This window comes from Rutidosis leptorrhynchoides, chromosome 1 (assembly GCF_046630445.1).
Source record: "Rutidosis leptorrhynchoides isolate AG116_Rl617_1_P2 chromosome 1, CSIRO_AGI_Rlap_v1, whole genome shotgun sequence".
Lineage (NCBI taxonomy): Eukaryota > Viridiplantae > Streptophyta > Magnoliopsida > Asterales > Asteraceae > Rutidosis > Rutidosis leptorrhynchoides.
Window position 1 is genome coordinate 81699847 of NC_092333.1, and position 23565 is coordinate 81723411.

The 23565-nt window shown below is 32.1% G+C and overlaps 3 protein-coding genes across 3 annotated transcripts; 2 read left to right on the top strand and 1 right to left on the bottom strand.

Annotated features, from left to right (window-relative positions):
- Nucleotides 1–3220: 3220 nt before the first annotated feature.
- On the bottom strand, nucleotides 3221–7092 carry LOC139862070 (hydroxyproline O-galactosyltransferase GALT3). Its single transcript, XM_071850623.1, has 7 exons — nucleotides 6233–7092; nucleotides 5371–5612; nucleotides 5008–5292; nucleotides 4625–4753; nucleotides 4164–4340; nucleotides 3913–4020; nucleotides 3221–3505 (listed from the first exon to the last, which is right to left on the bottom strand). The coding sequence occupies exons 1-7, from the start codon at nucleotides 6996–6998 to the stop codon at nucleotides 3299–3301; spliced, it is 1914 nt and encodes a 637-aa protein (XP_071706724.1). The 5' UTR covers nucleotides 6999–7092; the 3' UTR covers nucleotides 3221–3298.
- Nucleotides 7093–16693: 9601 nt separating this feature from the next.
- Nucleotides 16694–19165, top strand: LOC139862079 (ADP-ribosylation factor). The gene is made up of 7 exons (XM_071850629.1): nucleotides 16694–16798; nucleotides 17346–17501; nucleotides 17793–17863; nucleotides 18269–18388; nucleotides 18530–18648; nucleotides 18742–18823; nucleotides 18955–19165. The coding sequence occupies exons 2-7, from the start codon at nucleotides 17354–17356 to the stop codon at nucleotides 18958–18960; spliced, it is 546 nt and encodes a 181-aa protein (XP_071706730.1). The 5' UTR covers nucleotides 16694–16798; nucleotides 17346–17353; the 3' UTR covers nucleotides 18961–19165.
- A 2132-nt stretch (nucleotides 19166–21297) lies between these two features.
- On the top strand, nucleotides 21298–23546 carry LOC139862086 (transcription termination factor MTEF18, mitochondrial). The gene is made up of 2 exons (XM_071850638.1): nucleotides 21298–21359; nucleotides 21786–23546. The coding sequence occupies exon 2, from the start codon at nucleotides 21870–21872 to the stop codon at nucleotides 23544–23546; it is 1677 nt and encodes a 558-aa protein (XP_071706739.1). The 5' UTR covers nucleotides 21298–21359; nucleotides 21786–21869.
- Nucleotides 23547–23565: the final 19 nt, after the last annotated feature.

Consider the following 23565-nt stretch of genomic DNA (forward strand, 5'->3'; position numbering starts at 1 on the left):
TCAGATGTGTGAGTGTAATTGTCGATAATGGATTTAGTAAGGTCATCATACTGTAAAAGATATGCTTTTACATGTAGTATTAATTTGGTTCCAGAGATTTTACATGCATTCAAGGATTACGTTAAAATTCTCATTATAGGTGTCAATATGGACGACTTTTATAATTAGTCAGGTGGGTAATATATTATGTTAAGATTCTTATTATATGTGTTAATATGGGTGATTTTTTTATTTATATTTTTAAACATTTGAAATGTTATATTATTTATTTGTGTTATCATTGAAAGTAATTTATTACATATATCCTGTAATACATATATTTACCATCTACAAGCAATTTTATAAAAGTATTGGTTTTGTTTACCCTTACTACAACTTTAATGTCAAGTAATTTGTGTTATTAACCTATTAGAAATTGATAACAAAATACCAGTGCAACGCACTGTTGGTGATTTGTGTCACCAATATGATTTAAGTGTAATGAGATTAATTTGTTAACCAAAATAATCTTGATAAATATCGAACAAGTTTGGGAAAGTGTGGAGTGCACACTTGTTTGAACTTATCTTGATTATGACGGGGGTTCGGGGCGGGTCCAAGGGGTGGCAACCCCTGGCGGGGTCCAAGGGGCAGAGCCCCTGGCTGGGCAGCTTGGAAATTTTTTATTTGGGCTAACATTGCTTTATTAAAAGTGTCTTAAAATTTTATTTTGACCCGTTTTGACCCAAAATAAAAGCCCGGTTTTTGAGCCTCTTTTTGCAGTTATGAAACTGCATCGGCAGTTGGAGATGGAACTGCCATTCGACAGTTATAAACCCCACCCCGTTTTTGGTTATTTAATTCATTGGTACGTTTAATTAATTCATACACAAAAACATATTCTCTGTTCTATATTTTCTGAGTTTTATCCGATTGAAGATTTCGATTGTACCATCGAAATACTTTGATCTGAAAGTGATTACACGACTCTCAGAAATCCGAAATCGAAACCCTGATTTATAACACGCACGACCCATCAATAATATTTTGTAAATTTCGTAGTAGTACAGTATGTTGATAAAAGTATTTGTTGTTGGTAAAAGTATTTGTTGCCACTTACTGTATGCATGTACCTGGTATGCAAGACGTCACATGACACCCAAACAAAAGATATGTTTGAAGTGTATCATATTCTTTTTCATGTATATCGCATATCATACACTCCGAAATCAAAGAAAAGATACGAGTACATGAAACCTTATATTTTACTTTATGACAACAATTTTTTTAACCAATCCCGCGAATTCGCATGTCTTTTCCTGGCGAAATGGATGTTAGCCTTTTTTACAGTGTTAGACTTTCAATTTTATTTTATATGTATTGTTTTTAGGTTCAAAAAACCTACATTGATTATAAGTCGGGTAACACTAATATTGCAACTGAATCAATTTATTATAAACCTAATAAATACTATACAGGATATAGTGATTCATACAAGTCAATGGTGATTCAACCCTCAAAAATCTACGCGAATTTATGGGTCTATATAATGGGTCAATTCTTGTGATGCTCATGCTAATGAAATAGTTGTATATGTATCTATTTATTATTTCCATTCATGATAAAAAAAAATCGTTTAATTTCAGCTTTGTATGTACTTTTACTCATAAGCATTTCTTATTACAACCCTTTGCTGGTTAGATATGTGCAATGTATTTTGAGGTCTATTTATGTTATTGAATATATCACAATCCTTTGTGGTTTATCTAATATTGTTTGTTTTTTAATCAACCTAACAAATACTCTATCAAATTCTATCATTTCATAAAACCCGCGAAATCGCGGGTCTTTAACTAGTTCATATTCAATTTTTAATTTTCAATTTTCAATTTTCAATTTACAATATAAAGTATAAAACAGATATTAAGAATAGTTTAATAATGTCAATGGGAACTTTGCTTCATCATCAATCACGGTTGAATGATGACGAAAGCCATATCCATTATTAAATTATACATCTCACAATAACTATGCTTTTGACTCGAAGATGATACGGAGTATAAATTATATACATAATAATTACACGGATCATCTACAAGGTTTGCTTAAATTGCGCAGATTGTCCCTAAAATTCTTTTAGCTTTGTTAGTCCTTTGAATTGTATTTTTTAACGTGAATCGTCCCGCTGGCTAATGATCGTTAAAAAGTTTGTTAAATCAGTTACGCGAGTTGTGCTTCAGAGATAAATGGTCTTTTTACGTTTATTCTTACTTATCCTCTTTCTCCATCTCTGTTTATTCTCCAAACCCTTCTTTCAAAAACCCTAACATATCTAAACTTTAAAGGGAAATGCTAATGACAATCTTAAGTGATGTCTTTAACAAATAAAATCATGCAAAGTTTGATTGTACATTTGAAATAACCAATAACTCCCTGCAAATAACTACCCATAACTTACAAAAAGTACCAAAATTTTCAACACAAATCATTTGTTAAAGACAACCCTAAAGACTGTCATTAGCATTTTCCAACTTTAAATTAACGCGAAACTAACCACCAAGCCACACCATGAATAAATCCTAATTATACTTCATAAAATATTTTGAAACTTGAAATAGAGGATATTACAGGAAAAAAAAATCTCAATTAATTGATTACAATCACAATCACATCTTAAACCATTTGTGAAGCCGATTACAGAATCTAACGAAATTATTTAACGTCTATTAAGGATAGTTTTGAAATCAAAAATCAAAATTGAAATAGATTTTATGGTTATGTTTATTAAATTATGAGTTTTTTAGTTTTTCAGTTTTAACATATAGTGAATCTAATTCGAAATCCGTCTTTCATTTGTTTTCTTTTTTGAAATTTGAACTCGGTCATAGTCGGTTTTCACTTTAGCTTAGAAAAGTGTCAAAACCGAACCGAATGAACTGTCCTGTAAACCGAATAAATAAATACATATTTTTATATATACTAATTATAATTATATCGTAAGAGATCAAGATTGTAATTGAAGCTTTTGGCGATGAGGTGGCACTATTAAAACTAAACATTACCTTCATACATTTAAAAACTCTTGATTAATCATCACTGGATAAACCGGTGGTTGGACCCCTAGTTACTTGTATAAGGTCTCATGTTCGAATTATGTTTGGGACGAATATTTAGTGGTAGTCAGAGATGGGTTGGATAAACCAATGGTTGGACCCCGAGTTCCTTTTATAGTTTTCATCAATTTTAATAAATCCACCATATCTATCATGTAATACTGAAATGCTACAACAAAATTGTACACAGGGAGTTGTTAAAAATCTCAATCACAACAATGAGGCTTATGTTCATTCTGCAGTTTCTCCCACAAACACAAAACCATTCTCGGGTTTTGGTAATGGGCAAGTATGTAATTTGGCTCACACCCCGCATTGTAAAACCGTTCATCGTTGATGTATTGGACTTCTCGAACATGTTTCTTAAACTGTTCGATCCAAATGCCCATAGCAACGTCTTCTAGTTTAAAAAGCTGAAGACGAAAGAATAGTTAAAGTCTTGCAGATATTTTCAATTAATTTCCAGGCAGGATTTAAAATCCATGGAAATTTGATTCTACCATTTTCATGACGTCTATTATTATTTTTGTTTTAGTAATTTTTTTTTTAAACTTTTTCCTACTTAAAGGCCGGAGGTCCTCTCGGAAGCAATCTCTTTATCCGTTGAATAAAGAGAGGGATGACTTTCTCTACTTTTGAGAGTGTTTCACTCTGGGTGGAGAAATGACTTGTCTTTATTCTCGGATAGGGGAATGATTGTCTACATATCACCTCCCCCATACACCACTCATGTGGTATTGGGTTTTGTTGTTGTTGTTGTTTGCAGATATTTTCAAATTACAATACTCTGTCAGAATTCAATGAAACTGGAAAATCTCACCTTTAGGTTTCGTTGTTGGTGGCCATGGACGATGAATTTTGCTATATCTCTGGAAATAACGTAGCCTGGACCGTGGGCCCATGGTGGGTATGAATCATGTGGCCATTCCTGCCCAAAGAAAAATCAAACTGTACTCACTCATACGGACGCGCAAGCTTCAATTAAGGAATTGTACCAAAAAAAAAAAAAAAAAATTATTAAAAAAACGAAAACTATACAAAAACGAAAATCTTTTATCTAAGAGCTAATACCTCAGTACTAATATACCACTTGTTATCTTTATCCCTTTGCGGTTTAGATTCAAGAGATACCATACCGTACAAGAGGCCATCAGGAGTTTTGGTCTTGAGACTTGCAAGAATTTCGTCGACTCTTACAAAAGCATCGTCGTCTGTTTTCATTATATATTTTGCAGGCAAAATTTTCGTCTGAAAAGTTACCAGAAAAAGGGTGTCAGAATTTGTTCAACTGATGCAGTACACAATAACAATATTATTGTTTTTTTGACACGAAGAAAGCAATAATATTTTCTTCAGGGTATGCACGTGCATATCCAGCCGAACCACATTGGTCAACTCGTTGAGTCACCAAAACAGTCAATGACTCCATACTATTAGTATAATAACATCATAAATATAAGCATTTAGTCTTTTACCAACACAGTAAAGTTCAATGAACGGATATTGTGCAATTTGCATATGAAGTTACGTACCCCCATAATGCAAATAGCAATCGTTTTTAAAGTTAGCAGGCTGTAATAATCAACAAAAGGCATCAACTGAACATCTTGATAGGCTTGAGCTTCTTTCCACAGCTCAAGATTAACTTGTCCGTTCTTGTGCTGCAGTAAAAAAAAAAAAAAAAATTCAATGAGTAATGGTTGAGAACAAGCGAAAAATAACCCGTAGTTAAACGCTAATTATATATCAAAAAACTAGATAGGAAGTGTTTACTTGACTCGTTTGGACCAGTAAAATGGACCATTTTGACCAATTACCTACCCAACCCATTTTGCCACCTCTAACATCTTATGAATTCTTGATATTATATTTATAATTTATTTATTTAATAAAAGGTGTATAATGTATGACTTACAAGACCGATAAAAAAACGAACAGCAACCACCCCAGAACGAACAGCTTCATATTTCATCCAAGATCTCCTTAATGCCATACGACGCTCAAAATTATTTCCAGAAGAGAAAACACCAATCAGTAGTACAAGCCTCTTGCTTTTGTTAGATATGAATGGCGCTTTCAAATCTTCGAGATCCATTGCCATGTCAGCATCTTCAGACACCGGCAAGCCTTTAGCCAACGCAGATATAATACGCAAACCACCTTTCACTCTAACCCCACTCACTAACCATGGTTCAAGTTTCTGCAACAATAATGATACTTATGGTTAATCCAATATAAAAACATTCTATAATTAGAATTAGAAAGGTTAAGGTCGTACCTCTCTATATGCAAAAGATGTTTCATGCCTTCCGTTTACTGTGGTATGAAAGCCCTCTTCACCTGCCCATATTGTGGCAGTAAACAAACTTCCATCCAAAAATGGAAAGTTTGAACCCGCGTGATTATGGTCATTTACGTCTAAAGCATTGGTTGATTTGTTAACGCTGAGATGTTTAGAACTCGAGTTCTCTTCCATCGAGCTTCCAGTAAGTTGCTCGTTACACTTCACAAGCCCATCAACTGAGATACAGGGAAGGATTTTACTACAGTTCTATAATGATGAAATTAAACTACAAAATGCAGATGTATAGAACATTTCAAGAAAAGATCAAAAAACGACATCACACTAGTTTTCACGTCGTATTGAAGAAGTAAAAGTGGCAGATTCAATCCAGTTACTTATGAATGGGTGAACTCTAACAGTATGAAAAACTATAAAGGGAGCATGTGTCAAAAGCCGCCCAAAAAAGCTCGGGAATGTATGAATCAACCTGACCCATTTTTTACTTTTTTTTTTAACAGCAGACGCGCACACCCTTTTGTCCACAACGGGACGAGCACTTACAACCTCAAGGTTGACGAGTTCCTTCGATACCGCTAGGCCAGAAGGCCTTCAGTTCAACCTGACCCATTTTAGTATGCACAAAAATTACCCGTTACACAACTTTTCCAACCCGTCCATTTTGCCACCCTTAACCAAAACTAGTAGCATAGTTGGTGGTACTCTTGACGATGACCAGGATAATTTCACTCCAAAATGGTTTTTGAGAAGTAAAGCGGTAAATGTCGTGATTTTCACAGGCAAAAAAGACGGAAAAAAATCCCCAATAATAATTTCGAGTACATGATAATAAAAGTACCTTTTGCAGTGTTTGGAGAACCATGATTAGGACATTTTTCCTCCCTACCCCATCCAAATTCATTGGTCCACGAATTTTGAACGATAACTGGCTCCTTTGTGAAGTTATCTCCCGGTAAAACAACGTTGTAATGCAAAATCACCGGTGGGTTTGGGTCATCTTTCCCTTCGGGCCCCACAAATTCAATTCCAAACCCATCTTGATTCCCATCAGGAATAGCAATAACCGTAATGGAAGAATCCTCAATAAGCCCACATGGTATTCCAAGAATAATTGAGCCGTTATTAGATAACGAAGTACTACTATTTACTGAACTAACCGAATAACTACAATTTCTCTCATCCTTGTTATGAACCAACTTAGATGCTTGATTTTCATCAATTTTAGATTTTAATTCTTTCAATGCCACAGCAGCTTCTTTAATACCTTGTGCTGTTTCGGGTAAAGAATCTGATCTAGAAAGCAAATCATGCATTTTACCCCATGCCAAAAATGGTGTTGCTTTCTCTTGTTTAGGCATGTAAGTCAAGTTAAATAGATAATCAAGTCCAGCAACGGTAACGAGGTGTGGTCTTCTAACTGATGTTTGTATTGTTCCATCTTTTGCTTGTACAGTATTACTTATAGTTATATTGAGGATTTTTTCATTTGGATGAAAGAATTCATATGAAGATTGCTTTTGTGGTTGTTTTTCGATAAAGCTATAGCTAACTAGCAATATACAAGCAAGGCCTATAATTAATACACCCCCTGTCCACTTCTTCATTCCCTAATTTCTTCAAATGTAGCATAAATCACATCAAATTTCTAAATAAAACATCATTTTTGAAGTTATCTTGAATTTATAACACGAGCAGCTGCGCACCATGCAACAAAGAGGCCTAAATCTTGAAACTTTTAAGAGCAGATAGTAAATAGCAAATAGCAGATATAGTATAGCTCTAACAAGGGATGTTAATATTATATATTTTTATATATATACTAAATCAGAGTAAAACCATAGATAAACAGCTTATATAACTTGAATCTTTTGGCAAAAATGATGAAACTTGATGGAGATGTCATGACTTGTTGTAAAATGTACAAAATAGCACCAATTAAAACTAAAGATTATGATTGTTGCAGACCTAAATTGCATACAATCATACCTCAGTGTCAATAACAACTTAACAAAGTATCTGCTTAAATAGCTAGTTAAACAGAATCACACAGTAGGTTACAGTTAGCTGAAAAGATCTATAAAGAAACAAATGCTGCAATTAACATAATTACACACACGAATCAATTCAAGTTGTAAGCTGAACATGATTGTATATAATGTGGGGATTCAACATGAGATACAAACACACAAGAAACATCAAGATGCAAACTTTATGAAATTTCCAGCTTCTTATGAACAAAATGGGAACAAAATTATAGGGTTTTCTTAAGAGAAGAAAAGGTACCCTGGAATCTTGGATCTGGGTTAGGTTTCAAATGAATCTTTGAAGTTGAAAGGAGGATTTCAGGTTCTTTTCAGCTGAACTTGCTACCTGTTTACTTACTTCTACTCTTTTGTGTCTGAACTCTGAAGAGGATCGCGCGGCCCCTTTGGCTTTGAGATAGTTACACTTCCAACCTCTTCACTTTTGCATGAATTGACTTAATTGGCTATTATGACGTCACAACCTTAAAGTGGATGATTAGTATTTTTATTTTATTTTTATAAGCTTGTATCTTGCACGACAATTATATAAATTAGTATTGATAGTATTGATACTTATTACATGTATAATACAATTAGAATAAAAAACACTTTTTTTATTAATGATAGCATTTGTATTGAATGCATTAAGTTTCAATTTAATGCATAGATTCTGAATCCGTCCGTTAAAATTATTTTAACTTGAATTAACAGATAATTGATAAAATACCAATCACAACTCGTAAAAAAGTTTTTAAACTGTGTGTATTTGGTGTGAAGGCAATAGATTTGAAACGGTTGGAGTAATAATTAGTAAATATTTTAATAGATAAGACGTTTATCAATTTATACTCTATATTTATTATGAGGGTTCGTAGGCATAAAAGCTAAATATAAAAATCATTTTCCTATTTAATTATACATAATTCGGATCTAGATGATGAGACTTTGTAGGGATTAAAAAAATAACTTTTAACTAAATTTTAGCAATTCGAACAATAGACACCTATTTGAAGTAAGTATACAACAACAAAAACCAATCTCACATGTGTGGTCAAGGTTGCAAAATTCGCTATTCGGGGATTAATCGGTTGGGATTTTGGAAGGGTTAATCGGCAATTCGAGGATTAATCGGATTGTACTGTATACATTTAAATATTAAATTTTAAATATTATATGCGTAACTATAGAAAAAAATCATAAATATAAAGATAATTTTTAACATAATTGTCTAAAATTGTTCATTTTGCTTCAAACTATAAAATTCTAGTTTAAATTCATGTTAAAATGTTAATCATATTTGACTTTGACTGACTTTGATTACCAAATTCGATTTTGATCCATCAATTGACGTTGACCGTTTAATTAAACGGATTTTTAGAAATCGTAACGGATTGCTCATAAAAATGATTAATCGGGGATTAATCGGCAAGTAATCGGGTTTTTTACAACACTGTGTATGGTTATAAGGAGGTGAGATGTAAACAATTTTTCCTCTATCCGAGAATAAAGATAAGTTATTTACCCACCCGAAGTGAAACACTACTAAAAGTAGAGAAAGTCGTCTCTATAAGTAACTAACAGGGTGTGAATAGTTACTTAGTCGATTTTCTAAAAATTTCTTTACGTTTTCTTGAACTTGAACTTGATATAGTGTGACTTGAAATATTTGTTCTCAAACAATACGTATAAAATATATATATATGTATATGTAATCAAAGAGATAAAGGAAGAGAGAACAAACACAACTATATATAGTGGTTCGGGAAGATGTTAACTAATCTTCCTTAATCTACTCCTCAATTCTTCACTATGATACTCCAAACTCGGTGGAGTGTTCGGATACAACACTAGTACTTCGATAAGCTGCAACTTGTGAACCCTTACGTCCCTTTGAAGATTTCACAAACACCTAAAGCTCTTACCACAAGATTCTAATGCACTATCCTAGTGAAAACACAACTACCTTCTAGATCCCTTTAAGAAGATAGTTTACAAGTAAACTTACAACTTAAGCTTACAAGTACTTTTGCTAGAATCACTCCAAAAGATTACAATGAATTATAAGAATGATATCAGAAAGTATAAGAAAATGTAAATGCAAGAGGTGAGTCTTCAAATGCTTCAAGGCTTGGCTTTTATATGAAAGAGAAATCTGCCTGGAAGCTGTACGGCTCACTGCACGGTCGACCGTGGTTCGACCGTGTACCTCTGACAAATGATTCTTATAGCCGTTTTTGTCATTTGAAAATTATCATTTTTCCTTGTTGAATAGCTACAACTAAAAGCCAATTATCTCTGAAATTATCCCTATTACCCTTTTTGTTTTGGACATAAGTGTGGAAGTTGACATGTCCATAAAAGAAGAAAGTCTTCAAGCTTTGACCATTTGTCATTGATTACTTGATAGGGTAATTGCATAATTTTGTCTCTTGACAAAACACTATCTTTCAAAACTTCATCAACCTTACTTAATTACTTGTCACTTTGCTAATGGAAGTATCTTGTCCTTTGGAATATTGTTGCATCTCAAATGAACTAGTTTGAATCTAGTTGAAACTTACTTGGAGATTATTACATCAACAGCTTACTAGTTCATAATAACACATACATAAAAATGATACATAAGAGTTATGGGAGAGCAACTCATTTGTTAGGACTTTTAATGACCATCATTAGTATGTAGTTGAATGACATTTTGTAACAAGTAAAAAGTAAAACATTTTTGTGTTTAATCTTATTTGAGCTTAAAATGTCATTAAAATGTCATTAACGTACAGGGCATCTACGGCCAGACTCACGGTCGACCGTAGTGCAGCCGCATAGCAGTTTTACCAAGTTAATAATTTATGTATTGGTCTTTTGCTAGAGAAAGTGTAGGCTTATGAACTCATGTCGTCTTACATATGATCAATCCTTATTTCTTTTGTGTCATCATCAAAACAAAGTGATTAACTTTTGAATATTATAATTGTATTCTTAACCAATAGTCTCTCTCAATGTTCTATGAATAGAGAGATTGCTCTCGAGATGACCTCTGGCCAATAAGTAGGATATATATATATATATATATATATATATATATATATATATATATATATATATATATATATATATATATATATATATATATATATATATAAAATTAAAATATGAGACGCTATGAAAACGGTAGAATAAAATTTACATAAGTTTTGACAATTTATTTTATTTTTTTCGTCTTCTCATGTTATCTTGCTCGTTTGATCCTTGAACTTGCTGAATTCATCCACAAAGCCAACACTAAGACTTCTCGAGCTCGATTTATCATTTTCTTTAAAATCACGAACTAAAGTCTTCAATCTTCAATAAATTATAACCGAAAGAACAGATATCACGAAATTCATTTGAAGTATATATAGAGAATATTCTATTATTTAATATTACTATAATAGTTTATGTATTTATATTATAAAAAATTAATACGTAGCTTTTATAAGATATTACTAATAGTGTATGTATATTTTGTTATTATATATTATCAAATTTTTAGCAATATAACGCTTTTTAAAAAAGTGATAGAACATGATTTTATTTAAATATTTGATGGTTATGATATTTGAAAATAATATCTTTAATATTATAAGATTTAAAATTACATATCTTTTAATGATTATTTGATTCAGTTTAATTGAAAAAATGATAGACTTGCAAATTAGTGATTGTACGATTAGATATAAGGTTTGTCTTTCAAAATTTCAATCACAATCATCGTTATTTTATATTACTAACATTTTAAATTTTATATCACATATTAACTTTACACATCCATTGAAATTATTATGCTTAACATCATAAGATGATAATCTTATATTAATTTAACATTAACGTATAAAAAATAATTAAATAACTAATACTACTAATTAATAGAAATTATACTTAAAAGCTAGTAAGGACCACTACAAGAAAAATGAGCTTTAGTGACGAAAGCTATTGGTCACTAATAACACTAAAATGGTCACTAAATCAAGTTAGTGACCAAAATAGCTTGGTCATTTCTCGTCACTATAGATCCGTCACAAAATATTTTTAGAGACCAAAATACCAAAATTGGTCACTATAGTGACCATTTGTTTGGTCACTAATATCGTTCAGTGACCAAAATTTAGTGATCACTTTTTAATGGTAACTAAATAGCATTATTAGTGATCAAATATTGAGTCGTCACTAAAAGATCGTCACAAATTGGCATTTTTCTTGTAGTGGACTATGTAGTAAAAATATTTGCCAAGTCTTATGGAAAACTACAAAAAATTACTGTATGTAGTAAGGACTATCGTTGTTTACTTTCTTTCATCAAAATAATATATTACTCTATATATTGATTAATATCGATAAAAGATCCAAAAATATTACTTGTAGTCAACCTAAATGCAAACTTAATATTCTAAAAACAAAATTAGGTTCACTAAATACACATTACCGTTTGGAAGGAAAATTTTAAGTAACAATTACAAATTACAAATTGCGTAATTATATTAGAAATGAAAAAGTAATACAACCTCTCACCATTCTATATGATATGTTGTGGCCCTGAATCACTGCCCACTTTAGGTAGATAGTTAATTAAGGAGACAAATTAGGAAATTTGTTGTGGTTATGGAGCTTGTGTAGATTTTGACATTTTCACAAGCATAGCTTTGTTCGCAGCAACAAATGTACAACTACTCTTAAGCATAAATAATATATTTCCACAATATTAATTAAAGTTTCTACATATTAGATCCGTCCTATTGATCACAAAACAAACATTTTTTCAAATATCTTTCAAGAACCTATTCATTCACCTCCATTTGGTGAGTGTCATCCTGATTTATGTTTATGAAACTTGCCCTTTGTTTAACGTTAATCATAACATTTACCTTTCTAATAGAAAAGGTGTAATGAATATATGAAAACACGTACAATGATTTGTGTTTTAATGGTTTCAATTTCAGTTGTTTTGGAACAAGTATGTCGAAGATTATTGTTGCATGTTTATCAGCTACTGCATTTGGGTTCGCAATGGACCATATCATTTCCAGCAACAAATTATTTGGAGGCATGTTTTTGTTGTTTTTGTGTAAATTTTAAAAAATCTATATATAATTTGAATTACAATCTATTAACTCTCTATTTGTTAGATAGTTCTTAAGTCTCTATCATTTTTCTGATTCTTACTATTATAACATTAATTTCACATGTTTTTTAGAAAATTGGAATCTATTTAATGTCTTTTATAATTGAAATCTAAAATATGCAAATAAAAATAAAGGTTTGCAAATGATCAATCTTTGTCGTTTTTTCAATAGGTACGACTCCGAAGACAATGAGCAAGGAATGGGCAGATGAAACTGAGAAAATGAAAAACGCATGGCCTCGCGTTGCTGGACCTCCAGTCGTTCTAAACCCTCTAACTCGTCAGAATTTTATCGTCAAGTCTCGTGATTCTTGAACCTTTAATAAGACAAATAAGGGGTACATCAAATGTTAGCATTCATTTTGATCACTAACTATTAATGTGTAATGATAGATAGGGTATGTTCGTGTCTGTCATCTTAATGAAATAAAAGTTTTATGTTATTTGGAATGAAACTATGAGACACGGCTTATATGATTAGAAAACCAACTGAAAAACTAGCAATAAGTTACTGAATTTAATCCATCGGAAATAATATGGTTGTATCAAAACCTCATATAAATAACATCAAAATTGTCGTTGTAGTATAGTGGTAAGTATTCCCGCCTGTCACGCGGGTGACCTGCGTTCGATCCCCGGCAGCGGCGCTTATTTTTTTTTGCTTTATACGTAGAACAAGACAACTTTTTTAATATAAAGATATTAAATATTAATATCGTTAGTATTTTGTTTGTGCTCATTCTATATTACTTCAAAAAAATCACTGGAAAGTGTTTTGAAAACCTTAAATGATTACGTAGGGCATGTCAACCTTTTTAATACTATGATAAAAATATTAATATTGTTAATATTTTGTTTGTGCTCATTCTATATATATTATTATTTTCACTAAAAAAACGTTCGTGAATATTTTTTCTGTCCAATATTGTTCATATATGGGACACTACGTTCAGTGGCGGAACTTGACCCCGACTCGAGAGGAGGCGAAACAAATCGAAAGGGAGTAAATAATAAAAAAAATCTTATTTTTTCGTAATTTTTTTTTCTTTCTGAAATCGAGAGGGGGGGAGGGGGGGGGGGGATACCCCTTTTGTCTCTATAATGTTCCACCCCTGACTACATTGTTCACTTGTTCTCCAATGCCACATAACATTTTTCAAAATCTGATGGTTCAAATTCTTTTTTAGTTTGTTCCAACTACGAATGAAATGATGAAATATTATTTCACGTCGTATCTTTAAGACATCTTGTTGGGCCAACCTATTAATATTTTAGCTTTTTGATCCTTTTGTCCGATAAAGTGTAGAAAATGATAGATAGGTAATTTCAATTATGTCATATGGTTATACGTATAAAAAATGTTATGGGTATCTCGTCATTTGATACTGCAAAGTGCAAACTACTCCCTCTCAAAATAATTCCCATTTAACTTTTCAAAATTTTTCTTCTTAATTTTGACCTAAAATATTTTTATTTATACAATATAATATTTAATGATATATTTATATAATGGATTCAGTTTGGAAATATGTTTTCATTTATATAACTTTTAACAAATATTATATAACACAAATAAAAATATTTAAAGTCAAAGTAGTGAAAAACTCAAAAGAGAAAAGTGAAAAGCTAATTTTGGAACGAGGCAGTAATAAAGTATTAAATCTAAACATCAATATCATTTAATAAAAAATATTGGCAGAATAGTCAAATATATAAATAAGAAATGTAAATAATAAATATTAAATCAGATATTAAATATATATCTTTGAGTTAGGCCTCGGTTCGTTTCGATTACCGGGTCGCATGTTATGCGAATTCTTCGGATTACTCTCTTTCTGGTGTAATATCGTTTTGATTTTCCCTATTTGGCTAGGATTTGAGTATTCATAGTCGTGATTTTGTTTTGTTTCGAGTTAGTTGACTGGATCGGGTCTATTTTGTGTAGGCTATATTTTTTTTGTAACTGTTTTCGCTAGCATCTTACTAGATTTTTGACATATAATATACGGAATACTACATTACATGCTTTTTGAAAAAAATTAATTAAATATTACTGTAATTAAATTAAATATTCAATATACGTACAAAACAAATAGAAATGATAAACTCAGTGGCGACTTTACATGTATACCCTGAGGTCACGGGACACCACTAGTTCGAAATTTTTTAATAAAAAATACTCTTTAAGTTGTATAGGATACCATTAAATTTAACTGTAGGTCCTCATATATTTTTCAAATTTATAGTTTTCTTTTAAATTGTACAAGAAATCACTAAATTTGACGACTCGGACACTATTAAAATAGCATGCAAATATAATTATATTATACATATATCTAAAAGACATAGGGTAAATGAATAGTACCCACTTATACATATATCTAACAGACATAGGGTAAATGAATAGTATACAGAGGTACTTTGGACTTTTTGCGGTTTTTTTTTTCCTTTTTTCCCAAATTGAACAACAAAACCATCACACTTTATCTAAAAAATCAAACCCACCTCCCAAACAGGGGGATAAAGTGTCAAATACTCATTCTCATAAAAAATCTTAAACAAACTCCACTCAAATATTCAACGGGCCATATCTTCGCGCTCGCAACGAGTTAAATTTTTCCGCCACCATCGTTAAACTTTAAATAATTTTAGGAACACAATGTCACTAGCTATACGCAAAACGGACGCTTTTTAAAAAACGCTAAATATTTGGGGTACTTTTCATACACGTTAATTCTTCGTTAAATTTTTAAGTCTACAATTCCATAGCGAAACGCGAAGATGCACATATATTGTTAATTTAAAATAACATTTAAATCTTTCACGTGTTTTACCTTTTAATTCGACTCGAGTTGCGCTTCAACGACATCATCGTTAACCACAAAATGATTTTACAAACTAAACGCAATAAAATAAATTGAAAACCGAACGCCGCCGCGAAGCGAGGGCTCGATCACTAGTTAGTACTGAAAAAAAAAATCAGGACCCCATTAACATTTAATCCTGAAATCGCCACCGGATAAACTAAAAAGTATATGTACAAAAATGCAATGTCTCTAGAAGGGCATCATAGACACCACCTATCCTAGACAATTGAAAGCTTTGCATCTACGCGTACTAACTAAATGGCGAATCGTTAGTCTTTAACATGCATGTTTGCCTACGGAATATTTCATCTTTAGTCCTTCAGTATTTAAATATAATCTATCACTAACCTCTCATTACACTGTTTTGTTAAATAGTTTCATTTGTTCACCAATTATTATTTATGTATGAACTAACAAAGGGAATGTTCAAGACATATACTTGCCGCTACTCGTATTGATTGAGGCCTTGCTCTTGCGCTAAGAGCATTCTTTTTTGTTTTATATCAAACAAAATGAATTGGATTAAAATTCATCGAGTATGTTCAACGTGAAAGGTCATATTCTTTTTTAAAAATGTATTGTTAGATAAAACCTTCCTCTAAAGTTAAGTTAGGGCTAATCTATTACGCTATAGTATTTGGTGATAAATCACGACTCTTTAACTTTATGGTTCTTGTATTTGAATTCTTTTACATTATGTATGATAAAATCTAATTATTATCATTTGATAAATGAAAGTTATAGATTAAAGGAAATCAAACATGTTCGTACAACGATAATCATTAACTTGGATTAATGTTAAATCAATTAGTTGGAAGAAACTATGAAATGTATGTCGTGACGTCGTGTGTTTGTATAACTATAGAGACCTATAAGTTGAAGCAATTGGATGCATAACATACCCTTAAATTGACTTATGCGTACTTATATAACTTGACATATGTGTTAATACAAATATTATGATAGGAAATTAGACTCGCAATTGACTTACACGTACTTATATAAATTGACTAGCACATATTGTTTGTTAAATTATCATTTATCTCGTAGAAAAACTACTAGCATAATGTTGTAAAACATGTAACCTATATTTAGACAATTCCTTTTAAGATGTCATGGAGAAAATATGGTAACATGGAAAAACTAGTGGTGGTTAATAGTGATAGCTGATAACTTTAGGGACTAAATATGTAACTTACTTGAAGAATTCCAGTTTTAAAATTTAACGATCGTTAAACATCCGTCAAATGTCGATCTGAAGCCCTTAAATACTTACTCTGCTTCATCTCCCTCATTCCTATAATTCACTCGTCTTTCTTCGGGTGATCTCCGTCACTACTTTTATTCTCTAACAGCAGGTAACTATTCGTTCAATTTTCTTATATTTTAATGCATATCTATATATGTATATATATGTTGGTTGAATATTGAAATTACCTAGTTTAAATCGTGATTTATATATGTAAGATTAGATCTTATACTGATCGAATTGTTTGATTCTCGTTATATATTAATTAATTAAATGTAGGATCGTTTTTTGTACTCTTTAGATCTTTATGATCTGCTTTGTGTGTGTAATTGAGGTTCATCTGTGATGATTCGATATCAGCGTCTAGCTAGGGTTATATCGTGTTCAAGAAATTATATAATAAAAAAATATTTGTTTCATTTATTGGTGGTCACTAATTTTGTTGAATTTCAAGGTGTAACTTGTTTTGTGAAATTTGTTAAGAAGGGAGTGCTTGCTCACTAGTATGGTCTTTCTTGAGTATATATTAAAGAGAATTATGCTAAAAAAATGTCGTAACATATTTTAAGTTCGATAACGTGCTCTATTTTGAGAGGAATCGGTTGAGTGGCTAATGAGTACATCTTTGTGAAGTAATGATATCTTTTAATCACCAGATATCAAGATGGGGCTGTCGTTCACCAAGCTTTTTAGCCGTTTGTTTGCTAAGAAAGAGATGCGTATTTTAATGGTTGGTCTCGATGCAGCTGGTAAAACAACAATCTTGTACAAGCTCAAGTTGGGAGAGATTGTAACCACAATTCCTACTATTGGTATGTTACCGTATCCACTCTTATGCCACTGCAATATACTTTTGTTTAGAAGTCTTATTAGCATGATGTATAACCTGACATGTTAATACCTGTATTTGCTTGCGCAATGGATGAAATGTAGTGAAACTTGTAATTTCTGTTTGAACAGCAGAGATTAGCACATATATTAAGGCTAAGGTCCACCAATGTAGTAGACCGTCCTGTTTTCATTGAATCGTGTCGTATTGAAGTATTAAAGTCGCACTTTTTATTAGTCGGAGGTCTAAATATAATGAACTCGTATTTGGGCAGGTTTTAATGTTGAGACTGTAGAGTACAAGAACATCAGCTTTACTGTATGGGATGTTGGAGGTCAGGACAAGGTAAGATCATATTCAGTTGGTAAAAGGACAATTATATGCGCCTAAAGGAGTAATTAAAACACATATTTGGATGCCTAATTACATCACCTAGCTTGTATTCTTGTTGTAGATTATATATTGCTCTTAAGTCCTATTATGACTGCTGATTACATTAACTTCAATCATCCTAGTTGTCTGAGGATAGATAGTCATGGATACTTGTATAGATTTTCAGAATTTTTAACAGCCAAGAGACAATAGTGACCAATCATTTGTATCATGTATCAGTCTGTTAAGTAATAAAATTTAAAATTTGGATGCCGGTTACAGTGTTGTTTGGAAATAGTACAAAATTTAGGCAGCATACAGTGTGATGGAATATTATTTAACAATTACTTATTAGGACTTGTTTTTAACTCTTTTCAGATCCGGCCTTTGTGGAGGCACTATTTCCAGAACACGCAAGGGCTTATCTTTGTGGTTGATAGCAACGATCGTGATCGTGTGGTTGAGGCTAGAGACGAGTTGCACAGGATGCTTAATGAGGTACTGTTTCTATTTGTTTATTTTACAAATTAATATCTTTTATAAGATCAGTTCCTTAAATATATAAATATCTGTTACACGTCCAGCATTAAGTTAGTTAGAAATTGTTGTTTCTAATAATTTTTTTTTGGGGTATTATAGGATGAACTACGAGATGCGGTGTTACTTGTGTTTGCTAACAAACAAGATCTTCCAAATGCTATGAACGCTGCTGAGATCACTGATAAGCTTGGTTTACATTCTCTTCGACAGCGGCACTGGTAATTTACGAGTCAATAAAACATGTTAATGAACCAACCAAGTAAACATTAAACATTACTAATATAATATTATACATACATTGTATGTGATAGGTACATCCAGAGCACATGTGCCACCTCTGGAGAAGGTCTATATGAGGGGCTCGATTGGCTTTCCAACAATATCGCTAATAAGGTAATTTCTGTTGTCATATTATGTTTTTCATTTCTTAATCTCTTTGTATATACTTTGTTGAAAAAAATAAAAAAAAATAAATATTAAATCTCAATTAATGTCTCTGATTTATTGTCCGGTTTGGTAATCAGGCATAAACAGGAGTTGGATCATCCCGACTGTTAGTTGTTAATGATTCGAGACTTCTATTTTCTTCAATTTTATATTTGGGATTAATAGATGTTGACTTCTGTTAACGTTTTAATTCTCGCCAATATACAATGAATGGTTGGACGTTTGAATTTGTGTAACCTAAATTGCCCTTCAGGCTGGCTGTGTAATCGTATAGTATACCTCTACTCATATTCCTTGTTGATGTATTTCATCTCTCTTTGCAATTGTGCCACAATTGACGTTTAGATAATCAACTATCATTAAACCAAAACTGCGCATGAAATGGGTCAAGAATACACATTACAGTTTCCATACTAACAAACGAACACGAAATGTTCACCTTAAAGTAACTGAATGGGGCTGTTTGAGCTGTGATGGATATCATTTAAGCAAAGCAAAATGTGTCATTACAAGCTTGATGAACGACAATACGTTTTAGCCTCGAAACGTTTGAAATGTTGAAGACTCTGACCACTGTAGTCTTACTATTTGCGAACGAGTGTATATGATCACCCACTTCCGTAGTTGTAGGCTTTTAGCCAAAACCAGTAGGCCAAATGAGAAGTAGTTAACCTGAAACGGTTAAGGGTACAGGTAACGGGTTGAAGATGGCATGAACCAGAAGAGGGTGTGCGAACTGATTGACACTGAAATGTAGGACAAGACTAGTGCTAATATGTTATGTCGTCTTTCCTCTCCCTTTCCATAAGACCGTAATATTAACGATGGAATTTCACCAAATGCAGCGTTGACAAAGTCATTTTTAGTGATATAAAACCTGAGTTGATTGTTTTTTTTTTTTTTTTTTTTCCTTTGGGGCCCGAGTTAATTGATATAAACTTGTTGTTTTATTAATTAAATAGGAAAACAAAATATGTATAATCGTACAATTTAAATAATCACTACGGATATTCGTAAACATTCAAATCTAAAAATTGTTTGAAAAGAATCTAAAATAGTTTTACAGATAAATAAACATAAAAATTAGATATAAAGAAAATATGAAGAAAAAAAAAGAGTTCTCAAGCCGAAAGAAAAAAAAAAAAAATTATTAGATTAGAATGATAAAGTATAGAGCGTAAAATTCTACGAGATTTTATAATGGTTGTATTAGTCATTATATTATAGACACACTCTTTTTTTAATAATCTACTCACTTTGAAATTCTAAAAAAAAAAAAAACTTTTTCATTTTTTTCCACTACTCTCATTTCATTTCACCTCAAAATAAATATCAAGAACGAATTAATTTTTTTTTCTATAATTTCGACCATTGGTTCGTGAGTTTTTTTTTTTCTTCCCATAAGATAAGGTGCCATCACATGTGGCCAAAACAAACGCCCATTGACACTTCTAACGGAGTGTCATTTTTAGCGGAATATGGGCGTCAGTCACGAAAGTGACTGAAGAAAATGTCACTTTTTTTTACCAACAGATTTCACTAAAGTATTTTATATATTACTAATTTATTTATTTTATACCCAACTTCTAATTATATTTTACTACATCACTCACCATAAAAGCGACACTAAAAAAGTGACGCCGCACTATTGTCTTTATTTTGATGACATTGTCGCATTACCCAAAAAGTACACCAACGGCCTCTTATATCGATGAATAACACGGTTAAAAAAACTGGTCTTAGAAAAACACATTAGAAAAACGCATTGATCTCAACTTGGTCCGTTGCCCCATTTGTAAATTTGTAATGATGATATTGAGACGGTTGATCATTCTATCATTTTTTGTATCAAATCTTTCGATATTTGGACGAAGGTTTTCGATTGGTGGGGTCTTAATGGTTTCACAACTACTAACATCATGGAATTATTTAGTGACGGTTTTGGTACACAAGTTTCGGGCAATAGTGCGAAGATATTGCAAGCGGTAATTTGGACGAGTGGTTATTTCATATGGAAGAACCGAAATCAAAAGGTGTTTAAGAATAAGTGTTGGACCTCTCCGAATGCCCTTTGCGAAATTCAAGTTACCTCTTACGATTGGAGTTCAAAGAGGTGCAATGGAAATGTGATCGATTGGCATAATTGGCAAAATAACCCGCTAAGTGTTTCTTACGTGACCCTTTCGTGCATATTTAGCTATTTTTGTTAGCATACTAGTGTAGCTAACTTATTTTTCGTTCGTGTTATTGGGTTGCTTTGTACTGGCATACCTATCGTTGTACTTTTATCAAGTTATTAATAAAATTCTGTTGCCTTTAAAAAAGAAAAAAAGAACCGGACTAAAATCCGATAACGAGTATTTAATATTTAAATTTAAGCCCAATAACTTTTCCCCTTTTCTTGTTGACGCCATTATCGCTGTCCTCTCAAGTTCACACCCTTCGTAGCTTTAACTCACATCATCTCTGGTCAATAAAGAAGGTATCTTGTTTCTTGCTAACACATTCAACCAAGTTAAGAGTCATCAAACAAAATGTATGCTTTTTTCCTATTGAAATTAGGTTATCGGTCACTTGGATATTACCTCTGTCTAATGATGCCTACAATGTGTTTGTGTTAATGTCTGTGAGAAACTAGGGTTTAAAAAATTGATATGACGCATAGATGTGAAGTAATATAGTTGTCTATTGTGTTAGTGCTGGAGTTCAAGTTTTTTTCTGCTCACCTAAAAAGCCATAAACTGTAACTATTGATGTTTATATTATTGATGAATATTTTGATTATAACTTTTTTCATCTTATGAGATATCATGAAACTTACATTTTTTCCAACATATACAAGGTTTAAATGGTATTTTCTGTCTTTCAATTCATGCTGTTCATAACTGTATGTATATTATCATTCCAGACCAGGTGCATACATCGCTTTTGAATGAATTATTCTGGCTGCTAACTCATTCAGTCTCTAATCATAGAGTCAACAACAAGAATCATGCTTCTACGGCGTACAATCCTATTCTACACCACCATTCGCTACCATTCATCTAACACTCACAACCTTCAATCCCTCGCAAAAATACCTTGCAAATATAGAGCCAAAGCCATCGAACAAGCTCAAGAAGCCTTGACAGACTATCTTCACACTGTCAGAATTATACCTTACACATTTGCAGAAAACATCAGCAAATACTCTGTTGTCTCTTTATCTGCTGCAATATCTAAAGTAAAATTCTCCACACCCGACTTTTCAAAATCCCTTCAAAGATTCCTCAGGTACCACCCAGTTAATGAATTCGAGTTATTCTATGAAAGCATTGGGATTGATGTTAATGAACTTGATGGTGTTTTGCCTGCACGTAAGTTCTTTTTATCAGAAGATGTTAATCCCTTTAATGTTGCTTGTGCCCTTTATGGTTTTGGGGTTCCTTGGAACATGTTAGGAATGTTATATAAACAAGATAAAACAATATTTGATAAGGACCCTAGTGATATAAAGGATATTTGGAGCAAGTATATAGAGGATTATGGGTTTACTAGTTCATCCTTAATTGGGATTTGCTTGGTTTTTCCTCATGTATTAAGTAATGGGGATAGTTCATTGTTTAACGATTTGAAGAGGGTTATTATAAATTCTGATTTGATTAATGATGTGGATGGAAATGTGGATTCATGGATTGATATATGTAGAAAGATTCAGTTGTTTTACAATTTGGGATGCAAGAATTCTGATTTGTTTGAAAGTATTGGTAGAAATAAAACTATTTTGTTGGAATTTTCAGAAGAAATTTTGACTGAAAAAGTCGAGTACTTTTGTAGATTTGATGTTACAAACGAGGAGGTCATGTCATTACTTCTTACGAAATGTGAATTCTTTGAAATTGATTTAAAGACTCCAACTTTTTGTGTCATGGGTCTTTTAAGACACTTTGGGATGGATGAACAGCATCTTAATTCTATCTCTGACGAGTATCCGTATGTATTTGGTAAAAACCGATTCATTAATCTGCCCCATGTGATGAGAGCATTAAATCTTAATAAGTGGTTCTTCGATAAATTAAAACACGGGGGTCATCATCTTTTAAAAAGTTATCCAAGCATCAATCTTGATCAAGATAATGATAATGACTTTGCTGAAAGCTTAGCAAGAATTGAGTCTTCTAGGGTGCCTATTCACACTTTAAGTAAGTTGCAATTCTTGCACGGAATTGGCTATGGAGAAAATGGTTTGACTATGAAGGTACTTAAACACGTGCACGGTACAAGTACTCAGTTAAAACAGCGTTTTGACTGCTTAATTCATAATGGAATTGAATTTTCAAAGCTTTGTAAACTAATTAGTGTGTCCCCCAAGATATTAAATCAGCAATCTGAAATTCTTGAAAAGAAAATGAAGTTTCTTAGTGAAGGCATTGGTTGTTCTTTGGATTATCTTGACGTGTTCCCAGCTTATTTATGCTTTGACTTGGAGAAAAGAATAAAGCCTAGATACAAATTTCATACGTGGCTTATGGAAAACGGTTTATGTAAAAGAGAATATTCACTTGCTAGTATTATTGCAACTAGTGAGAAAAGCTTTATTGCTAGAGTTTATAGAATTCATCCCGCTGCTTTAAAAAGGTATCTTGAAATCTTTATGAATCAAGATTACAATACGTTTCAAGAAACTTGATAGCACAACCACTTACAGC

What these genes read in the sequence shown, in the direction of transcription:
- LOC139862070 (XM_071850623.1), bottom strand. Translation starts at nt 6,998, where the DNA reads ATGAAGAAGTGGACAGGGGGTGTATTAATTATAGGCCTTGCTTGTATA. An exon ending in TTCTCCAAACACTGCAAAAG is followed by an intron (nt 5,613 to 6,232) that starts GTACTTTTATTA and finishes CCTGTATCTCAG; the next exon opens with TTGATGGGCTTGTGAAGTGT. An exon ending in TTGCTATTTGCATTATGGGG is followed by an intron (nt 4,341 to 4,624) that starts GTACGTAACTTC and finishes GTAACTTTTCAG; the next exon opens with ACGAAAATTTTGCCTGCAAA.
- LOC139862079 (XM_071850629.1), top strand. Translation starts at nt 17,354, where the DNA reads ATGGGGCTGTCGTTCACCAAGCTTTTTAGCCGTTTGTTTGCTAAGAAA. An exon ending in AACCACAATTCCTACTATTG is followed by an intron (nt 17,502 to 17,792) that starts GTATGTTACCGT and finishes GTATTTGGGCAG; the next exon opens with GTTTTAATGTTGAGACTGTA. An exon ending in TGCACAGGATGCTTAATGAG is followed by an intron (nt 18,389 to 18,529) that starts GTACTGTTTCTA and finishes GGGGTATTATAG; the next exon opens with GATGAACTACGAGATGCGGT.
- LOC139862086 (XM_071850638.1), top strand. Translation starts at nt 21,870, where the DNA reads ATGCTTCTACGGCGTACAATCCTATTCTACACCACCATTCGCTACCAT.